Source organism: Tenrec ecaudatus, chromosome 13 (assembly GCF_050624435.1).
Source record: "Tenrec ecaudatus isolate mTenEca1 chromosome 13, mTenEca1.hap1, whole genome shotgun sequence".
NCBI classification, from domain to species: Eukaryota; Metazoa; Chordata; class Mammalia; order Afrosoricida; family Tenrecidae; genus Tenrec; species Tenrec ecaudatus.
The window spans coordinates 122,493,625-122,515,593 of record NC_134542.1 but is presented as its reverse complement, the minus strand read 5'-3'; the positions used below and the strand labels follow the sequence as shown (position 1 = coordinate 122,515,593).

The following is a 21,969-nucleotide window of genomic DNA, read 5'->3' as shown; positions in this document are numbered from 1 at the left end:
ACAGACACCAGGGACAGCCCCTAACAGGGGTCAATTTTGTCAGCAGACATGTCTAGAAGCTATTATTCCTGTGCAGCAAAGAGCACCCAGTGAAGCCCACTGGCAGCCACCCGAGGAGCAGCGATCAGAACCCAAGACTGTGCTGCTTCCCTGCCGTCCACCCCCACAGCCACTCGCCATGTGGCTCCACTGCTTCAGCAGCCACCAGATGAGCCTTCTGAGGGGACAGCCACTGATTCACTGGGCTGGAAGATGGTCAGAGAGGTCTTCTTCAGGGAACTCATATCGTTTGGGCCTTCTGTCCCAACAAGCTCTGACCTTGGCCCATCAAGCCAACCCAGTTCAGCTTCCTCTTGGGCAGCTTTCCCATGTGGAAACGCTGTGAATTCCCAGCCAGAGGACACTTCCAACCTCCCAGCAAAGGCTTCTTTCCATGAATATCTCACAGACATGACCTCTGAAGATAGGGCCACACTTTCCTTGACCCTGACATCCAAAAAGTTCCTGTAAATACACATTGTCAAGAGAACAAGTGAGTTCTGACTGCCCTGCTCCCCCCCCCCCCGAGTTCTTTGGGGATGTTGCAATCACTCAGGCAGAGCAGACCACCACAGTCCCCAGTCCTCTGGAGCAAACCAGCGCAGCTATCCAGCCCTGAGCAGCTCATCTCTCCAGGACCTGGGCCATTCACACTAGAAATGGAGCCAGCTCCTCAGGGGCATCTCCTCTGCACAGGGAGTCCCTGGGGACTACTGCCTGGGTCCCGAGGAGCTCCTCCCCACTGCAGTCTCCCTCTGTTCAGTCAAAGAATTTCCAGTGCTGCTCAGTTCAAATCTATCCATCGTAGCTGAGGGAGTGAAACGGAACAGTCAATTGTGTTTCATTTGAGTGATTAACTAGAGATAATAAGCTCCTCTGTCCCACAGATAGCAGGGCCACATTAAGCACAGCTCGGCTGTTAAACGGGTCACATGGAATCCAGATGAAACGTGGCCCAAATTCATCATATTGCGGATCCAGGGGTTCTGTCAACTCACCCTGGTCACGTCCATTGTCTAGGAAATGATGTTGGATATAACGGCCATTTCTCTTAAGGATATGTTACTTTTTCTAGGAAGCAAGTATTGGACCCTTCCATCCTGGAACATAGGAGGACAACGAAAAACAAAGATTCAAGGAAGCAATTAGCCCCAAGGAATAACAGTACCCTTGGACCACAGCTTCCTGAAACCTAAGAAGAGAATAATTAGGTGGACCCCAATACCAACTACCAACCAAGATCATAATCGAGGATCTCTAACCAAGATCATAATCAAAGGACCCGGTTAAAATAGGTGGGAATGTAGAATAAAAGTTAAAGACCAGACTTACTGGACTGAAAGACACTGAAGGAACCTGGAAGACTGTTGCTCTGAGAGTACAACTTCTAACTTGAAACCCAAGGCACCTCTGTAAGTCAACTTTCCTAAAACCCACCACTAACCCAGTGAAAAATGTGGTCTGGGGGACAATCCACACTACAAAACTAAATGGGTAACATTTTCCGAAAACCTAAGAGGAGGAGACAGGGAAAGTGGACAAAAGAAAACAGGGAGCCCAGGGAGTTAACAGGCAGCTGCTACCTCACTGCAAGAAGTGTGACCAAGGTCACTCAACAATGGTGTAGGAACTGTTGATTGGAAAACAAACTTGCTGTGTAAACCTTCACATAAAACACAACTATAATACAAGAAAAATGTTTCTATCAACTCTGTGGAAGGAGGATCAAAAGCTTGTTGCCTGTACCTGGGTAAGTAAGCAGTTCATGTCCACCTCTTTCTATGACCATGACAACATTTCTCATCTATGAAACAATATCAACCAAAGGGATCGTCAGTAGTTTGTGATTCCCATTTAGTTATATTTGTAATTCTCTAGTTTCTTTGATAGTTCTATTTGTGTTTCTCTTTCACTTTTACTTATGAAAAATCTTTTTATTTGGGGCTTTTTTTGGGGTATTTTATTGGGGGCTCTTAAGACTTTTACTACAATCCATGTATCAATTGCATCAAGCATATTTGTACATGTTGCTATCATAAGTTTCTAAACATCTACTTTCTATTGAGCCCTTCTATTTTACTTTTATATCATAAACACCTGAGTTTCTGAGGTTGGCGAGGGAGTGTAGTAGGTACATAATTTCATGCCAAGTTGAAGCTATATAAACGTGTAGGGGTGGAACTGAGCCTGTCAACCAGGTTACAGCCTGATGGAGCTTCCTTGTGGGCATGGCCTTCTCCGGGGCATCTCCCTCCCTCTCTGCATTCACCTTCCTGCTGGCTGACCCTGGTTGCTACCACTGCCCTACAGATGCTTCCACCACCATTGGTGGAATCCACAGGCCTATGATCTTGCATTCTGCATCATTGCATGTGACTTTATGAGTCTGAAGAAGGACTTATGGATTAGCATCAGACTTTTGGACTTGAGTTGTACTGGACTGGGATGTGTCTTTGATATATAAGCACTTATTGATATAAAGCTCTTTCTTACACATATATGAGTGTCTCTGGCTTTGTCTCTCTGGTCAACCTGGCCTAACACAGGAAGTATATGGAACTGGAGTTCCTGAGTGGCACAAAGAGTTGAGTGCTCCACCACCACTCATGAAAAGATTTACAGTTCAAATTAGAGCTTGGAATTGGTTCCAACTGGTTCAGTCATGGCAGACAAATCAAAGCAGAACATACACAAGTTTTTTAAATTTGGGTGAACCTAAACAGTAACTAAAATGGGAAGTTTAGAGGCTGAAGTCCTGTCATGAGAGTCCCTGGATAGACATAATGGGTCCTTCAAGGAGCATGGTGCAGTAGCTGGGTTAGTGACAGGACTGTGGAGACCGACATGCATTCAAAGCCCAGTTTGGCCACCATCTTTGAGCGGGCCACCAGAGCTGTTTCTGAATGTTCAAGTTCGAACCTGCAAGAGATGTGGTTGCTATACAATGCATACGGTGCCTGTGGTAGTTCTGTAATATGGTGTGAACTTGAGACTACTAAGAGTGAAGGGGTGGAATTTACCCTACCAATCAGGTTGCAGCTTGATGACCTCATTTGGAGGCGCTCCGGAGATAAATAGCCTGCTGGAGGAGGGACACAGACACTCTGCTTGGTATTCCTGATGGCAAGACACATGGAATTATGCTAGAGCCCTGGAGCTGGAGGAGCCATGTGGAGGCCCACACCAGCACTGAGATTCTTCCACTGCCACTGGATCCACAAGACTTTCCACCCATTGGCCTGTGTTCTTCCTGCATTTGGCATCATTGCATGTGTTTGAAGACAGATGATTGATAGAAAGATGATAGATAACCTCACCAGGAAGGCCTCACAAGGCTCTGAAAGACTCACAGTCTCTGTGATAGGGCTATTTTGCCAAGTAGGCCAATCAGAACACGTGGGCAGAGTTTAATCATGTTGAAACTTGATTAGCGGGCAAAGAGAGAAATGGCTTTCCTAGGCCCCTTCCCTTTTCTCTTCCTGCCTGGTCATGGGACCAGCTTGAGCTATGCTTTACCCCAACCTGGACTGCACTACCCGTGGGCCAAGCCAACCCATGGATGGGATGGCTAGAGCTTGAGGCTTCTTTGAGATCTGCTTTGCCAGGCTGCTGCTGTGTACATTGCTTGAGCTTGAGGCTGGTGGATCCTGTGGCAGTATAGGGGGCTTTCCTAAGCTCCCATGCTACTGACAATTGCTGACTAACCCTGCTGTCTGCTGCCTTCAGGCAGACTTGGCCTGTCTTGCCTGAGGGAAGATTCCAGTGTCTGCTTCATTGACCTTGGACTGGCATCCCAGTTCAGTTGAAGGATTTCCAGTATGTTAACGGTTGCATGAAAGTGAGTTCAACTAAGTCTTCTACACTGCTCGGTTAATGTTATATTCATTCTCGATGTATAAACCTATCCTTTTATATATAATCATAAATTTTGGCTCACTCCCTGCAAGACATTCTAGAGGAAAAGCCAAATGGACTTACCCTGATGTAGCCAGAGCCCTGGCAGCTGGAGAAAACATGTGGAGGCCCCTGCCAGCACTGAGATGCTTACACCACCACTGGATCCACAAGACTGCCCACCCACAGGCCTGTGATTTTCCTGCATTCGGCATCATTGCATGTGTTTAGTGAGTCTAAAGAGGACTTTATAGATTGTTATTGGACATATGGGCTAAAAACGTACTTAACAACTTGATCTGGACTGGGCTGGAATGTTTTCTCAATATGAAATTGCCCTTGATTATAAAGCTCTTTCCTATTAAAAAAAACCAAAACAAACACAAATGTCCTGGTTTTGTTTCTCTAGTGAACCCTGCCTAACACACTGTCCAAGCTCTCATAAGCCATAAATCAAATATGGAGCAAAACAGTCAAGCAACTGGTCAGCAAGAGAAAATTTCCACTGGTTCAGATCAGTAGATGTTGTCTATCAGGGTCTTCCAAGGAGATCAGATCATTCATCGGTTCTAGAAGGGTACTGGGAGCTTTCTTCAGGAAGGGAACCCTGCACAGCAGCGGACTCACACATCTACACACAGGGCAGTAAACTTGCTGGGAGGAGGCAGGCATTAACCACTTTACTCAAGAAAAAACAACCATTTTATTCACTGAAGAATAATTATTTTTCCTGTGGTTTTAGGGAGGCTGGTACCAAACATGGGATATGGAATCATCCTTGGTCTAATGCATCCCCTTAGGTGGAGAGTCTACTTGTTCTGTGCCATCAGCAAGGGCTTAAAGTTTTTCTGGAACCCAATCTGTGAGCACCTCAGAAGCATACAGGTACCAGAGTACACACCCAACTCATGAAGTGCTAGCCAAGGATGCAAAGAGACTCTGCTCTGACAATGACCCCAGTGGGTGCTGCTGACAGGGAGGCTGGTAGCTCCAAGACACCTGTGTCTCTGCAGGTAAAGGGTACAGCTGCCTGCTTCTGTAAAGATCTGGTCTGTGAAACCCTACATTGGGACTCTGAATCAGGCTGAAAGGACCACAGACCTGCTGAACAGCAAACCAGTCGCCTTGGAAGCAGGACTGCCAGAACGCTCCTCAGAAGCAAGGATGGTGAATCTGTGTCTCACAGTCGGACATGACATCATCACACAAGTACCTGGAAAAGACATCCTGTTCGGTAAAGCAGAGGGCCAGTGAAAAAGAGGAAGACCCTCAAGGACATGGACGGACACACTGAAGGCCACAACGGGCTCAAACCCAGTAACAGTGAAGACGGTGCTGCGCAGGCCGTGTTTCGCAATGTCGAACATTGAAAGTCGACAGGGGTCAAACCCACTTAACAGCACCTGACAACTGGGATGGGGTGACTGGATGGCGGTGTGGATGGCTGGATGGAAAGCTGTGCACGCACATAGTGGTGAGATGGAAATGAAGAGGAGAGTTCAGATCATGAATGCTTTCATAAATTTTCATTTAATGCTAGTGAACATTTTTATCATAAACGCAATGGACTACAACCGGAAGTGGAAACCCCTTATCCTACTCTACCTGGGCCATCATCAAAGGGTTTGCCACTAGGTTTCTCAGAGGAGAAGCAATCAAAACACACAAATGTTGAGCGTTGACAACCACAAAGAGAACTGGGGGAGGTTTGGCCTTGCACCACAGTGCAGGTGGGAAGGTGGCTGGCAGTGCAGTGTGAACTGATCAGATCTTGTCCAAAGAGTGGACTCTGGTCTGTCCCTGGCTGAGTGAAACTAAATTGCCTTTACCTTGTGACCTCAGGAACAATCTCAAATACCAAACTAGTCCAAGATCAAACTATTCTAAAACAGCCGTGTGCAGGAACATCACTACGTTTCTCAAGGAGTCTGGGAGTTGCTTCTTCTGTGGATCAGAAGCTGCAGCTTGTCTTCAACATCCAGACGAGGCACATGTGCTCCCCATGAAGTGCCAGCCACCTCCCCAAGAGAAGCTCAGTCCAGACTGCTGCTGGAGAATTCACAGAGCATCTGCACCCCTCAGACGGCATCACTGGAGGCTTGGCCAGCAGGCCGCTGCACCTGTAACCAAGCACAGCACCTTCCTCTGCCTCCAGGTGTCCTCAGAGTCCTGACTTTCCAGCCCAGAGGACATCCTGGATGCCAGACTTCACCAGCTTCCTGAGCCCAGTGGCTCCCACACAGTGCACTCCCTCCTCTCCTCAAAAACCCCTCCTCCACTTCCACCTGCAAGCCCTCACCACCACCAAGTACTAAGTTCCTCTGCACCTCAGGGGTGCTATGCACAGGCAGGAGCAGTGTCTCTCCTCTGGGCCAGGCACTGGGACTTCAGGAGAGGTCACACAGGGCCTGGGGGAGGCCTCACCTGGCCGGTTAGAAGGGGTGGGCTCAGCTCCACAGCAGACGTGACTCCGGGGAAGAAGGACTCAGCCTGGGCCAACTCTGGTCTGAAAAACAAACAGGCAGGATGTCAGGACAGGCTGTCTCAAGTGTCCAGGGAGGCTTGGGAGTAGCATCCATGCACTCAGTGAGATGGCAAAGAGTGGGTTTGGAGATTAGTTTTATTATAAACTGAAATTTACATAATTTTATTATTTCCATATGCTTCATTCAAGTTTCCTTTTAGCAATGAAAATTTAAATAGTGGAGGGAAGGTAGGGTATAAAGGGGGAACCGATTACAGGCACTACATATAACCTCATCCCTGGAAGACCGACACAGAAAAGTGGGTGAAGGGAGACGTTGGAAAATATAAGATAAGACAAAATAATAATTTATAAATTATCAAGGGTTCATGAGGGAGTGGGTAATGGGGAGGGCGGGGGGAAATGAGGAACTGATGCCAGGGGTTTAAGTGGCAAGCAAATGTTTTGAGAATGATGAGGGGCAACGAATGTACAAATGTGCTTTACACAAATGATCTGTATGGATTGTAATGATTTGTATGAGCCCCCGTGAAATGATTTTAAAATTTTTAAATAGATCATTACTTTTTGATTTTCAAACAGAAATAAGAATGCTTAAGAAAAACTTCACTAAAACTGATGCTCTTGAGTCAGAGAGAACTGAGAAAAACCGCTACACTGTGCTGTCTTGGTGGTCTCACTGCCTGGACACGAGGACCACTGCCCAGGGATGACCCCCAGTACTGAAAGCGTGACACTGACTGACCAATGCACAAACCCCACTTCAACGTTCTCCACACTCTCTCCCCAGTGACTCAATGTCCCTCCTGTCTGCATTCAGGAAGGCGGTTAGAAGAATCCCTCTGTGTCCTGTGCTAGTCTGCTCCCAATAAAACGCTCTCTTCTCACCAAAGCCTGCACTGGAGCAGACATTTTGGCTTGACTTCAGCAGCACGCAGAGACCCAACTTCTGTGGCAACACATGTGGGGGTTCATCCAAGCCCCCCTTCCTACCTGTGACGCATGGACCCTGCAGCTGGAGTGGGCCAATGCCAGTCCCAGCCCCAGGGAGTTTGTTACTGTTCCAAGACCTGGACAGGCATTTCCAAAGAAGAAAAAGAGAAAGAAAAGGCACAGGGCTGTCACACACTGGGGGTTGTGTGTGTGTGTGTGTGTGTGTGTGTGCACACCACAAGGGGGGACTGTCACACACCACACAGGGAGTTGTCACACATCACCCGAGCTCCAAAATGTCAAGACACCACAGGTCCTGGGCAACCACTGGGCCGATGCACTGGCTACTGCCTGCCTCTGCCTGAAGCTCGCTGCTCAAGTAGCAGCAGAGACCCTCCAGCTCAAAGCCTCAACTCTGGACTGCAACTGAAAATTAGACTTGTCTGAACTTGAATACACCCCTGAAGACCTAGAGAGCTGACAAGCAGACACTCAACGGGACACTGTCTGTGTACCCCACAAGGCAGACCACCTGCAGTCTGCATGGAGGACTTGTGGACCCCACACACTGAAGACAAATCCCATCTGGCTCTCGGTCCCTGCACCCAGTATAGAAGGGATGCGCTGCCTCCCCTGGATCAGGTCCAGGAACAACTGGGCGGTGCCCTGCTGGATTTGCCAGTTGGCATCCATATAATAGAAAAGGCCACCGAAGCGTTGAAGGCAATGCTGATGGCGCTCATCCCACCTCTGAGCAGCATCTGAGCAGAGGCGCAGCTGGGGTGAGCACATTCCTCACACAAGTGCCCTGGGGCATCGGCCAAGCTTTAGGGGCTCAAGCAATTTCACTGCTGGAAGAAGAACCACACTGTGAAAAAGCCTCTGGCAGAGCTGTGTCTACAAAGGGAGTAATCGGGGACCAAGAACTTCCCTCTCCTGTGTAGAAACCAGAGCCACATTAGGGAGTGATTTCACCAGGGACCAAGAACTTCCCCTCCATTAAAGTGATTTCACCAGGGACTGAGTACTTCCCTCTCCTGTGCAGAAACCCAGAGCTGCCAGAGAAGTTGGCTCAAGCCCCTATGAGATAGTATTTTTACAAATGTTGCCACTGGGTCAATTCTGACCCAAATGACACTGTGTCAGACAGAGCAGAAGTGTCCCAATTAGGGTTTTAAGACAACATATTTATAGCAGCAGACTGCCACATCTCGCTCCTGGGGAGCAGCTGGTGGGTTTGAACCTCTGACCAGCAGAGAAGTGCATTCTGCAGGCAGGGCCCCTCAGGAAATGCCATGAGGAAGGTGCACATCAAACCCACCCTCCATCAACAGGAAAACCTTTTCCAGGTTGCCTGCAACCCCGTGAAGCCCTTTCAAAACCAAAGTCTGAAATGCAGAACCAGGATGCTGCTGCTCAGAGCCCCACAACCTGTGTGGAGACAGGAAAACACCAGGAAGAGGCTGCTGGGAACCTGGGAAGCCTCATGGGCAAGTGAGCCCAAGCTCTACTCAGACACAGGCCAGGGATGGTGCCTACATAAGCCTGGGTATTTGTGGGTGCCTTTCCTGTTTACCAGAAAGCCAAACTCTTTGTAGAAGCAACCTGGATGAACGCTGTTAACTTTCAGAAATGTCAAATCTGTGTGCTCTGAGGGGTGAAGAGAAGGCTGGACCCCCTCCTACTGGGCCTTTGTTGCCTTTACTTTCCAGGGTCCGTGGTGGAAAGGGTATCCCAGACTGTGGGGTTGTATGGGGCCACTTTTGTGGAAGGATGAACTCCCACCGTGGGTTTCTACAGGACTGTCTTTGAGGAAGAAGGAACTCTGAATGTTGGGTTCTGGGGCACCAGCTTTGGGGAAGGATGGACAGCGATCTTTGGGGAAGAACAAATTCTGAGCATGGGGTTTTTCAGGACACTCTGAGGAAGGACGGACACTGACCTTGGGATTCTATGAGACTACCTTTGGGGAAGGATGAACTCCAGAGGTGGCAATGCAGGCTGTGTCACCTGTAGCTCCACGTGTCCACCACTGCTACCTGGGCCTTCCTCCAGACACATAGTCTGGGTGCTCCCACGGGGCATGTCAGTGAATCCTGGGGAAATAAGGGTTCAAAGATTACACAGGGAAGAAGCAGGGAATATGAGGCAGTGGCTCCACATTGAGGCTGGCCACGCTGGCCAGGCTCGACACAGTAGCAACACCTATGTTCGAGCAACCAAACAGGCTAACTGGCCTCCCTAAACCTCCTGACCCAAACCACCTGGTCAGGCTGGTTTCTGAGGGCACATCTGCTTTCTCCCATTCTCTCTCCCCTGGGGACCTCTCCAGTGCAGGACATAAGGCTTAAGTGCCAATCAGACCACCTCTGTCTCAGCACAGTGTTATACTTCTCCCTCTGAGACGGAGATGATCAAAAGGCCATGAACCAAACCAGCAAAGGGGGGGCAACAGAAACAGGACAAACAGGGGCGGGGCGACTACAGGCCTGCAGCGTTGGGAATCCAACGGAGCCCACTAGATGATGGTACGGGGCACAAGGCAAGGTGTCAGGCACCAGGATCCCTGAGAAAGGGGAGCATGAAGGAAAAGCAGGGGGTACTGGTCAAATCACCTCCACACAGCGGAAGGAAAGTCCTGTGCCTTCCTCACACCTGTGGCTGTGTCTCAGCCCACTGCAGAGGTCCATTTTGTTGATGGACCCTTCTTTTAGGATGACCCTCTTCTTTACTGGGTATAACGTCCTTCATCAGAGACTGGCCCCTTCTGATGCGACATTCAAAGTATGTGAGACGGAATACCACCATTCCCTCTTCCAAGGAGCTTTCTGGATATTCTTTTTCCTCTTGTTCAAACTTCTCAGAGTCCATGCAGTTGGTATGACATGCCAGTACCACAATCCAGAGAAATTAATTCTTCATTTGTCTTCTGTTATCATGTAAATCAATAGAAAATTCCATGAATTGGGTCAGGTGCACATCAGTCCTCAAATTAACATCTTTGATTTTAAAGAGGTATTTGGCAGCAGGTTTGCCCATGCAATCCATCATCTGCTTTCTTGACTTCTGCTTCCATGAGAGGGAACTGTGGATACCAGCAAGCTGAAATCCTTCAGGTTCACATTTTCTCTGTTAATCGTGTTGCTCCCGAAAGGTGTCCAGTTATGGAGATTTTTTGAGATGCAACCCATCCTGAGTGAAGGCTGCAGTCTTTATCTTCTTCAGTCAGCGCTCCATGTCCTTGTGACTTACCACATGCAGCCACGGCGGTGGCACCTGCATGCTGCAGGTTATTTATGAATCACCCTCTAATGCCGACGCTGCGTTCTCCTTCACAGAGTCCCTCTTCTCAGATGATCTGTTCATGTGCAGAGTGAATATGTGCAGGGACACCGCCTTAGCGAGCACCTCCCCTGACTGTAAGCCATGTGACTGTAAAATGTGTGACTGGCTGACTGCCTCTTGGTCTATGGGGAGTTTCCAGATGAACACAACTGTATGTTCTGGCATTCCCATTCTTGGCAATGTTATCCATAGGCTATTCGAAGGATATTTTTGCCCTCTGAACTCCAAATTTACACCTGTCACATTCATTTTTACAACATTTCAGACAGAAATAACCAAATACAACTTCTGGGCATCAGAACCTTCACTTCCCATGTGCTTCTCCTGAAGAGAACAAGTAAGATACATGACTATATTTGACCTCCAACTAGTCAAAGAGAAAAGACTACCAGAAAGCAGAGGTCAGGCAAGCATCCTCTCTCCACCTTCATGATTTGTTTCTCTAGTATTCCACTCCCTAGGTACCATATGGTGTAAGGCCAGGTTGACTAGAGAAACAAGTGCAGTGAGATTCATATATGTGTAAGAAAAAGCTTTATATCAAGAAGGAACTGTGAATCAGGAAAACAGCCCAACCCAGTCCAACTGAAGTCCATAAGTCTAATACTAGTCCATAAGCTCTTCTCCAGACTCATGAAGCCGCATGCACTGTCGCTGAATGCAGGAATGTCGCAGGTTGTTGGGTGCAAAGTCTTGTGGATCTAATGGCTGTGTGCACATCTCCAGAGGTCTTGCAGCCATCAGGGTCAGGCAACAGGAAGCTGAAGCCAGAGAGAGAGGAGGAGGTTCCCAGAACTCTCCGTAGTAGGCGGCCACGCATACAAGCAGATACCATTAGGCATAAATGGAAGGCTACACTCCACCCTGTACTTTGATAAATCTCCAAGTTGACATGAGATTATGTGCATTTGTATTCGTACTGGGAAGTAAGATACTAATAAGATGATGTAGACATATAAAGAAGACAGAGTAAGTTTTAAAGAAACAGCTATGAAGTTATTAGTTTCTAGGCTTTGCTAAGTTAATTTCCCATGTAATGTTCAGAAAAATATGAATATTGCTAACTAATCTACAGAATTATTTTACAGTGGCATGAACATACTGATAATGAAATTAATGTTAATACATTGGCGTGGTCACGTGCACTGGCTGGCTTGGTCACTTGCGCAGGTGGGCGTGGTCCCGTGCGTGGGCAGGCCTGGTCACTGGTCACGTGCGTAGGTAGGCTTTGTCACGCACACTGATAGGTGTGGTCACGTGCGCAGGTGAGTCTGGTCATGTGAGCAGGTGGACGTGGTCAAGTGCAGAGGTTAGCCTGGTCACGTGCGTGGGTGGGCGTGGTCACGTGAGCAAGTGCCCGTAGTCACGTGCGCAGTTTGGCGTGGTCACATGCACAGGTGGGCATGGTCACATGCACCGGTTGACAGGTCACGTGCGTGGGTGGGCGTGGTCACATACACGGGTGGCCACGTGCGGAGGTGGGAGTGGTCACGTGAGCAGGTGCGCGAAGTCACGCCCTCCTTTCCCCTGAACCCTTAAGAGTTTATAAATAATTATTTTATCTTATCTTACACTTCCCGGCATCTCCCCTCACCCACCTTCCCATTGCCCATCTCCCAGAGAGGAGGTTCCCCATAGATCCCCAAGATCGTTTCTCTCTTTCTACACCCCCTTGCCTACCAGTGTCGCCACTCCCACCGCTGGTCCTGAGGGGTTCATCCGTCGTAGGGAGTGACCAAGGCCAAGGTAACAGAGAGGAATTACTGAAACCAGAATGAAAGTTGAACATAGAAACCAGAATGAAAGTTGAACATGGCAAAAGTTGTAACTCTTAATGGGAGCAGAAAGCCTCATTTTTCTTTCATGAAGGGTTGGTGAGTTTGAACTGCTGACCCTGTGCTTAGCAGTGCAATATGCTAAATCAGCTAATGAAAAATTTATGGTTCATAATGATCTGATCTGCAATTACTTGTTGAAATAGCAAAAAAGAAATTGGATAAAGCTGGAACAGGATGAATTGTGGTTAAAATAACCAAAGCAAAGCAAAAAAAAAATCCCTCCTACAAACTCACAGCCATCAAGTTGATTCAGACTCATAGTGATCTTGTAGAACAGAGCAGGACTTCCCTCTTTTTCCCAGACTGTAAATCTTCAGAGGGACAGAGGTCTCTCTCCATCTTTCCCACTGGGTTTGAGTGGTGGATTCAAACTGCTGACTGTGGGGTTTGTAGCTCCAATCAGAAAGTATTGTGTAAAAGTTATAGCCTACTCAGAAAATATTTTAACGTAAAATAAATAAATAAACTTGATAAACAGATAAAAGGAAAAATTACAAATAAAACAATACTGGGGCTCAACAATTTAATCAAAGTGAGCAGCAATTTGAAATATATATAAGAAAAAGACCTTCAGATATTATTCATTAAGGTATGCCGTATGGGAATTTTAACTGCAAATAATTTCATAAGTGCTATAGTTTATTGTGCCAGCATGGCTGATAAACACAAGTAGGATTAACTGAAGGGCAGAGGGATAAATGGCTTGCTTGTTCTGTGCCTCAGTTTAGAGGGGTACACTACCTGTGGGATGCCTAGCATGTGGACTGTGTCGCTGTAAGTTGAGGTCCCTTTAAGCCCACACGATTGGAATGTTCATCTCTGGAGCTGGGGACTGACAGTTGATGACAGTTGGGGACCTGCCTTGCTGTTTGCTGCCTGGGTATATATAGCCCAGATCTCTCTACAGAAGGGGACTGGCAACTGGCGGCTCTCAAAACTTGAAGGACTGCTAGTGTCTCACTGCTTTATACTTAACTGTTAATTTCTTGTATTATCTATCTGTATATTATTTAACAGTTTATTTCTTGAATTATATATCTATCTTTATATATATAATTACTAACAATCTGTTTCTCTCTCGGTACCAGGAGTGCTTCTAGTGAAATAAACTATAAATATGGAGCTCTTAAATTGGCTTTCCAACCTATTTAGTCTTGACGGGGATACGTCTACTACCCGTACTAATCCATGGTGTGAAATAGCAAAGATAATACCTAAAGTAGCACCTAAAGTAGATGACGTGCTGGATAAAGGAGATGCTATAGGCAATCGTACATTTGACATTTTCCAGGAATTTTGTGATAATGACAAGTATAGGGAAGCTGGTTGGCTGGTCCTTCATACAATGGAAAGTGTTATTAAGGAGAGCGATGATCTCAGAGCCTCAAAAGCACACCTCAGGTGCAGACTAACAGATTTGAAAACTTCCAACTGTGCTACAAAGGAGAGCCTTCTCTCCTCTAGTAAAAGAGCTGACATTGCTGAGAACCAGGTCCAGAGTCTCATTATACGAGTGGCTGAATTACAACGGCAGCTGAATTGCAGATCTAGAGTAGTATCTGAAACCAAAGTGAGGGCATTAATTGGGAAAATTTGGGACCCTGAAACATGGGATGGGAACATATGGGCTGATGATCCAGAAGAAGAGGATATAGAGCTCTTAGGAACACCTGAGCAGATTAGCCAAACTATTCAAGTTGATATGCCAGGTGGGGCTGCATCAGTAGCATTACCTGAGGAAGATGCCTCGCAAGATATTGCAGAGAGCACGCAGGAAACACCCTCACCACCCATTATTTCCGCTAGACCTGTCACTAAAATTAAATCTCAGAAACCTCCTAAAGGTGAGGTTGAGAGGATTATCCAAGAAGTGCGCTACACACATAAAGACCTGCTCGAGTTCTCAAATACGTACAAGCAAAAGCCTGGAGAATACCCCTGGGAATGGTTACTAAGGGTGTGGGATACTGGTGCACGAAATGTGATATTAGACCGGTCTGAGTTTCTGGATATGGGACGCCTAAGTACAGACTCTTCTTTCAATGTCTCTGCGAGACAGGCTAAAAAAGGACCCAAGTCTTTATTTGGTTGGTTCAATGAAGCATGGACTGCCAGATGGCCTAGATTAGACCAACTTGAAGGACCTGACCTACCTTGGTACACTGTAGAGGAAAGCATCCAAAAGCTTAGAGAAATTGGTATGTTAGAATGGATCTATCAAGATATTCCCATACATCCAAAAAGGGGGTGTCCTGAAGACATACCCTTTACCACAACCATAAGGAACAAGTTTGTGAAGTGGGCCCCAGCATCTCTTAAGACTCCTGTAATTGATATTCTATGTGCACCAGGATTAACAGTGGGCACTGCCCTAAGCGAACTCCAACATTTGCCCACAATGGGGCTGATTGGTCCCCATGATGGTAGAGGGCAGGTGTCAGCACTGAAACAACAGAGACAGGGTGGGCGTGGTTATCATAGACAAGAAGTTTTCAATAATAATCAAAGCAACCTGTCTCATGTGGAATTATGGCATTGGCTACTTAGCCACGGTGTCCCTAGGAATGAAATAGATGAGAAGCCTACTAACTATTTCCGTGATGTGTACAGGCAAAAGAATGGTACATCAGGTGAACAGCAGAATAGACAGTCACGATCGCTCAATCAATTCCCAGACCTGAGCCAGTTTACAGACCCACAACCCCTTGAATGAAGGGGAGGCCGGGTCCCTTGTAAGGAGGATACTGCTACATCACTGAAGGTTTATACTGTTAGTCTTTCTTCTAGCCTTCCCCAAAGGGACCTGCGGCCTTTCACAAGAGTGACTGTTCATTGAGGGAAAGGAAATAGTCAAACTTTTCAGGGATTACTAGACACCGGCTCAGAACTGACACTAATTCCAGGAGACCCAAAATGTTTTGAAGGCCCACCAATCAGAGTGGGGGCTTATGGAGGTCAAGTTATCAATGGAGTTTTAGCTCAAGTATGCCTCACTGTGGGTCCTGTGGGCCCCCGGACCCATCCTGTGTTTATTTCCCCAGTTCCCGAATGCATCATTGGAATAGATATACTTAGTAACTGGCAGAACCCCCATATCGGATCCCTAAAATGTGGAATAAGGGCTATCATGGTAGGAAAGGCCAAGTGGACACCATTAGAATTGCCATTACCTAGGAAAATAGTAAACCAAAAGCAATACTGCATTCCTTGAGGGATTGCAGAGATCAGTGCCACCATCAAAGACTTGAAAGATGCAGGGGTGGTGATTCCTACTACATCCCCATTTACTTCACCAATTTGGCCTGTAAAGGAGACAGATGGATCCTGGAGAATGACAGTGGATTATCATAAACTTAACCAGGTGGTGACTCCAATTGCAGCTGCTGTCCCAGATGTGATTACATTGCTTGAGCAAATTAATACTTCTCCTGGTACATGGTATGCAGCTATTGATCTGGCTAATTCCTTCTTCTCAATAATACCAGTCTCAAAGGATCACCAGAAGCAGTTTGCCTTCACCTGGCAAGGGCAACAATATACTTTCACAACTCTCCCCCAGGGGTACATCAACTCTTCTGCCCTGTGCCATAATTTAGTCCAAAGGGACCTTGACCACCTGTCTATCCCACAAAATGTCACACTGGTCCATTATATTGATGACATTATGCTGATTGGACCCACTAGGGAGGATGTATCAGACTCTAGATTCATTGGTACAATATCTGCGTACAAGGGGTTGGGAAATTACCCAACAAAGATTCAGGTACCCTCCACATCAGTAAAATTCCTAGGCGTCCAGTGGTGTGGGGCATGTCGAGATATTCCTACTAAAATGAAGGATAAGCTATTACATTTAGCTCCCCCAACGACTAAAAAAGAGGCACAACGCCTAGTGGGCCTCTTCGGATTTTGGAGGCAACATATTCCTCACTTGGGTGCTCTACATCGACCTATCTATCAAGTGACACGAAAAGCCTCAATTTTTGAGTGGGGCCCAGGACAAGGAAAGGCTCTTCAACAAGTGCAGGTTGCCGTGCAAGCTGCTTTGCCACTGGGACCATATGATCCAGCTGACCCAATGGTGCTAGAGGTGTCAGTTGTAGACAAAGATGCAGTGTGGAGTCTTTGGCAGACCCCTATTGGTGAATCACAGCGTAGACCATTGGAGTAGTCTTGCCATCCTCTGCAAACAACTACTCCCCCTTTGTAAAACAGCTGTTGGCCTGTTACTGGGCCTTGGTGGAGACTGAACGCATCACCATGGGCCACCAAGTCACCATGAGGCCTGAATTACCTATCATGAACTGGGTATTGTCTGACCCACGTAATCATAAAGTTGGACGTGCGCAGCTACACTCCATTGTTAAATGGAAGTGGTATATACGAGATCGGGCCAAAGCAGGACCTGAAGGAACAAGTAAGCTGCATGAAGAAGTGGCCCAAATGCCAACAGTCTCCACTGCTGTCACATTGCCTCCTTTCTCCCAGTCTGCACATATGGCCTCCTGGGGAGTTCCGTACCATACTTTAAGTGAAGACCAAAAAAGTCATGCTTGGTTTACGATGGCTCTGCGAGATATGCAGGTGCCACTCGTAAGTGGACAGCAGCAGCACTACAGCCCCTTTCTGGGATCTCCCTAAAGGACAGTGGGGAAGGGAAATCTTCCCAATGGGCAGAACTCTGAGCAGTGCATCTGGCCACTCAGTTTGCATATAAGGAAAAATGGCCAGAAGTGAGATTATATACTGATTCATGGGCTGTGGCTAATGGCTTGGCTGGATGGTCAGGGAATTGGAAGGACCATGATTGGAAAATTGGTGACAAGGAGGTGTGGGGAAGAGGTATGTGGATAGACCTCTCTGAATGGGCCAAGAAAGTAAAGTTGATTGTATCTCACGTGAACGCTCACCAAAGGATTACGTCTAAAGAGGAGGACTTTAATAATCAAGTGGATGACACGTGCTGTGGAGACTGGTCCTCCTCTTTCCTCTGCCACCCGTTATCGCCCAATGCGCACATGAACAAAGTGGACATGGCAGCAGGGATGGAGGTTATACATGGGCACAGCAACATGGACTTCCACTCACCAAGGCTGACTTGGCCACTGCCACTGCTGAGTGCCCCATTTGCCAGCAACAGAAACCAACATTAAGTCCAAGATATGGGACAATTCCTCGGGGAGATCAACCAGCAACTTGGTGGCAGGTTGACTACATAGGACCACTTCCATCATGGAGGGGACAGCGTTTTGTTCTTACTGGAACAGACACCTACTCTGGATATGGATTTGCCTTCCTGCATGTGATGCTTCTGCCAAAACTACTATTCGTGGACTTACAGAATGCCTCATCCACCAGTATGGCATCCCACATAGCATTGCTTCAGATCAAGGAACTCACTTTACAGCAAATACAGTGCGGCAATGGGCCCATTCCCATGGAATCCACTGGTCATATCATGTTCCTCATCATCCTGAAGCTGCCAGCTTGATAGAACGATGGAATGGACTCCTAAAGACACAATTACGGCGCCAACTAGGTGGCAACAACTTGCGGGGCTGGAGCAATGTTCTCCAGGAAGCTGTACACGCTCTAAACCAGCGGCCAATATATGGTGCTATGTCTCCAATAGCCAGAATTCATGGGTCCAGGAACCAAGGGTGGAAGCTGGAGTGGCACCACTCACTAATACTCCTAGTGATCCCCTTGCAGCATTTTTGCTTCCTGTCCCAGCAACCCTGTGTTCCTCAGGCCTGGAGGTCCTGGTCCTGAAGAAAGGAACTCTCCTACCTGGAAACACAGCACGGATTCCACTGAACTGGCAGCTGAGAATGCCCCTTGGGCACTTTGGACTTCTCATGCCTTTGGATCAACAGGTCAGGAAGAGTGTCTCTGTACTGAGTGGGGTGATTGATCCTGACTACCAAGGAGAAATTGGACTGGTACTACATAATGGAGGTAAAGAAGAATATGTCTGGAATCCAGGAGATCCCATAGGCCGACTCTTAGGGTTACCATGCCCTGTTATTAAAGTAAATGGTAAGTTACAGCAACCCAATCCTAACAGGACTTATAATGACCCAGCCCCCTCAGGAATGAAGGTCTGGGTCACCCCGCCAGGCCAAAAACCACAGCCAGCTGAGGTGCTTGCTGAGGGCAAAGGTAATACAGAATGGGTAGCAGTAGAAGGTAGTTCTACCTATCAATTACGACCACATGATCAATTGCAAGTGAGGCTTGTAATTGTATTTTCTTTGTATGTGACTATTGTGTATATTTCCTTTGTTCAAGTATGTTATATGAGATATAATTTGACTCAGTGTGTTTTCATTTATATGTATGATAGATGATTGATGATAAGTATAAGTGTGATTTCATTAATATCTGGAAATTATATAAGTATGTATTGGTAAAGAATTGTGTACAGGTGCCAGGCTGGCAAGGGGTGGATTGCTATAGTTTATTGTGCCAGGCTGGCCGATAAACACAAGTAGGATTAACTGAAGGGCAGAGGGATAAATGGCTCGGTGAGCCTCACCTTGGTTGTTCTGTGCCTCAGTTTAGAGGGGTACACTACCTGTGGGATGCCTAGCATGTGGACTGTGTCGCTGTAAGTTGAGGTCCCTTTAAGCCCACACGATTGGAATGTTCATCTCTGGAGCTGGGGACTGACAGTTGATGACAGTTGGGGACCTGCCTTGCTGTTTGCTGCCTGGGTATATATAGCCCAGATCTCTCTACAGAAGGGGACTGGCAACTGGCGGCTCTCAAAACTTGAAGGACTGCTAGTGTCTCACTGCTTTATACTTAACTGTTAATTTCTTGTATTATCTATCTGTATATTATTTAACGGTTTATTTCTTAAATTATATATCTACCTTTATAAATATATTTATATATAATTACTAGCAATCTGGTTTGTGTCTCTAGAGAACCCTGTTCAATACATGCAGTAACACAGGGTGTATAGTTATGGTTGATAACATTGTTTTTGTTCACCCCCTTTTCCACTTAGAGTGAATTTACTGTTTTTCAATGAAATCTTCAAAAACATTTAACTACTGATGCCTCAATTAATATAATTGTATTGGTATCTATTTTTATTTTGAAATTTACCAGTAGCTGTTTGCATTTCCCAGCCTAGGGCTATATTGGAGTCAATACCTTTTCCCAGTTTTTTGTGATAAAATTAGGTGCCTTAGGTGCCTCAGTTTATATCCGGGTCGGCTGATACTCAAGTATATAGAGTAACTTAAAAGGTGTAAAGTCCATGAGACCTGCTATTACATAAAGGAAGAGAACATCAGGTTTGATAAAGACCCACAAACTAAAGCAGAATTTGGTGAGGAAGGGGTTAAACAGCTCTAATGTCTGCTGCAGAACCAGCAGAAAGAGTGTAAGTGGGAGGTAGAGGCAGACTTAGGGGTAGAGATGGGTGGTGGTGAGAGGCAAGATAAGCCAGAGCAGCAGGAGGGTAAAACGTGCCCAGTCCAAGCAAGAGCAAAGGATCAATTCGGGTATTTAAATCTTTGGGATGTTTCTAACTCTTAGACAGGAGGGTTCCCCCACATCTTTCTGGTGGGTGTGGATAACTCAATGGGCTGGGTGCTGGCTTCTATAGGCGATATCACTTAATTGGGCGGGAAGATGGGCAGAGTTAGCTTTGTAAAAAAGAAACATCTATGCTGTCCTTAGTAACGCTGCCAACAGGCCCTAGAAAGGGGGCTCACCCTTCTAGAGACTTGTAAGCTTTCCCCAAGAAAGACTGGACCTCCCTTTGGCTGAGCTCAAGGTTGAACCCCACCTTTCTAGAGCAGGGCCTGTCTCGTCTTTGAATTGCCAGCTGCCAGGTTGTTTACTAATAGCCACCACAGTGAGCCATCTCCCTTAAGGACCCAAGTCCTGGAAGGACTTAACCCAGCAACCTGGGAATGTCAGTCATGTTTAGGTGCATGGTGGTTGGGCTGGAATATCACTTCAACACCCACAAGGCTGACTGTGCTCCCTGCGGCCGCACACCAGCTGGCACCAAGAGCTAAGGAGTTTCTAGACCTGGACCTTGGGTTCTCCTCCCCTGCCGCGCTCCCGGGAAAAGGTACCGCACAGCTGACAAGAATTAGCAAACCTCCGAAGGAAGCCCTAACGTTTTGTGCATCAGCTGCAGCCACTCGCTTCCTGAGACGCATAGTGAGAGAAAGAGAACACGGGGCTCACCTTTGAGGTGATGAGGTTCAACGAGTCTCAGGGAGAAAGTACCGCTATGTGGAAAGGAAACAGAAGCGGGTTCAGAAACCCACAAGGCAATGAACCTGGGAACCCGGAAGACAAGACTCTCAGCCTGGGATTACCCCTTTCTCCAACAGGGATTCCCACCAGGAACCCTAACCAATCCAAGAGCTGGGGGACGGGATCAGGCTCCTGGGACACCCGCTCACCTCTCACCAAGAGAGGGGCGCCGCCTGGGGAAGGGGAGAAGGAAAGGGCGCTTGCACCCCAGCAGGGCTGCTGCGTGCACCAGGGTCCCCCACTCTGGCCGCCGCCCACACGCATGTCCCTGGAGACGAGCGCCCCTCACCTGGGAGCGCTGGCTACACGGTGCTCAGGTTGTGGGCGCTGCTCTGGCTCCACGTACAGCGCACAGTAAGTAGGAGCCGCCAAGTGAGCCGCAGTTCCACTAGGACACCGCGACTTCCGGCCCGTCTCAGAACGACCCGGGTGGGAGGAGCCCGCGGGGTCAGGGTCTCCGCCTTCACTTCCCCTTGGAGGCGGCTCTGGACCCGTCCATTGCCGAGGCTGCCCAAACCCAGGTGCCTGGCGAAGCGGGCAGGGCGGTGCTGTTTGCACTGGGGCGGGGCCTGGGCGGCGCGGGGAGGAGCCAGGGAGAGGCGGTGGGGCGACAATGGACCCTCAGCCCTGGAGGTGGCTACAGCTGCAAAGGCTCAGGTAATGATGGCCAAGGCACCTGCGGACAGAAACGGTACTTTCCCCCAGTGCCAGGAGTGTGCATGGGGGACATAAAATGATGTACAATGTGTAAGTTTATTGGGGCGCGAAACAGAACCAAAGATCCAATTGGCAAAGTTTTAGAAGCAGGCTTTATTGAGAAGCTTGCGGGTGGGCTCAGCAACTCAGGGTATTGAGCTATTGAAACCGCGCTGGGAAAAATCCTGGCAGCGTTTTTTATGCCCACTGCTGGCCGGCACAGCTGGGAAGGATCAAAGCTGGGGAGGATCTGTACACACAGGCGCTTCAGAAGGGAGAAGATCGTTAATCTTATCGATATGTCAGGGAGGGTGGAGTGACCATATCTTCAAAGAATGTCCTGGCTCTGGGGGTGTTTGGTTCTCAGAACTTGTGGTTTTCAGAACTTGTGGTTTTCAGCGAGGGGAGGGGAGGACAGCGAGGGGTGAGTTCTGAGAGCTAAGGTGGAGGCGC

At 47.7% G+C, this 21,969-nt stretch overlaps 1 protein-coding gene and 1 pseudogene across 1 annotated transcript; both read right to left on the bottom strand.

Annotated features, from left to right (window-relative positions):
• LOC142424072 (uncharacterized) overlaps positions 1-21,969 on the bottom strand; it is a 783,158-nt pseudogene that overhangs the window by 568,360 nt on the left and 192,829 nt on the right.
• On the bottom strand, positions 5,463-21,213 carry LOC142424689 (anomalous homeobox protein-like). The gene is made up of 5 exons (XM_075530082.1): positions 21,110-21,213; positions 12,377-12,459; positions 9,315-9,447; positions 6,358-6,439; positions 5,463-6,053 (listed from the first exon to the last, which is right to left on the bottom strand). The coding sequence occupies exons 3-5, from the start codon at positions 9,434-9,436 to the stop codon at positions 6,012-6,014; spliced, it is 246 nt and encodes an 81-aa protein (XP_075386197.1). The 5' UTR covers positions 9,437-9,447; positions 12,377-12,459; positions 21,110-21,213; the 3' UTR covers positions 5,463-6,011.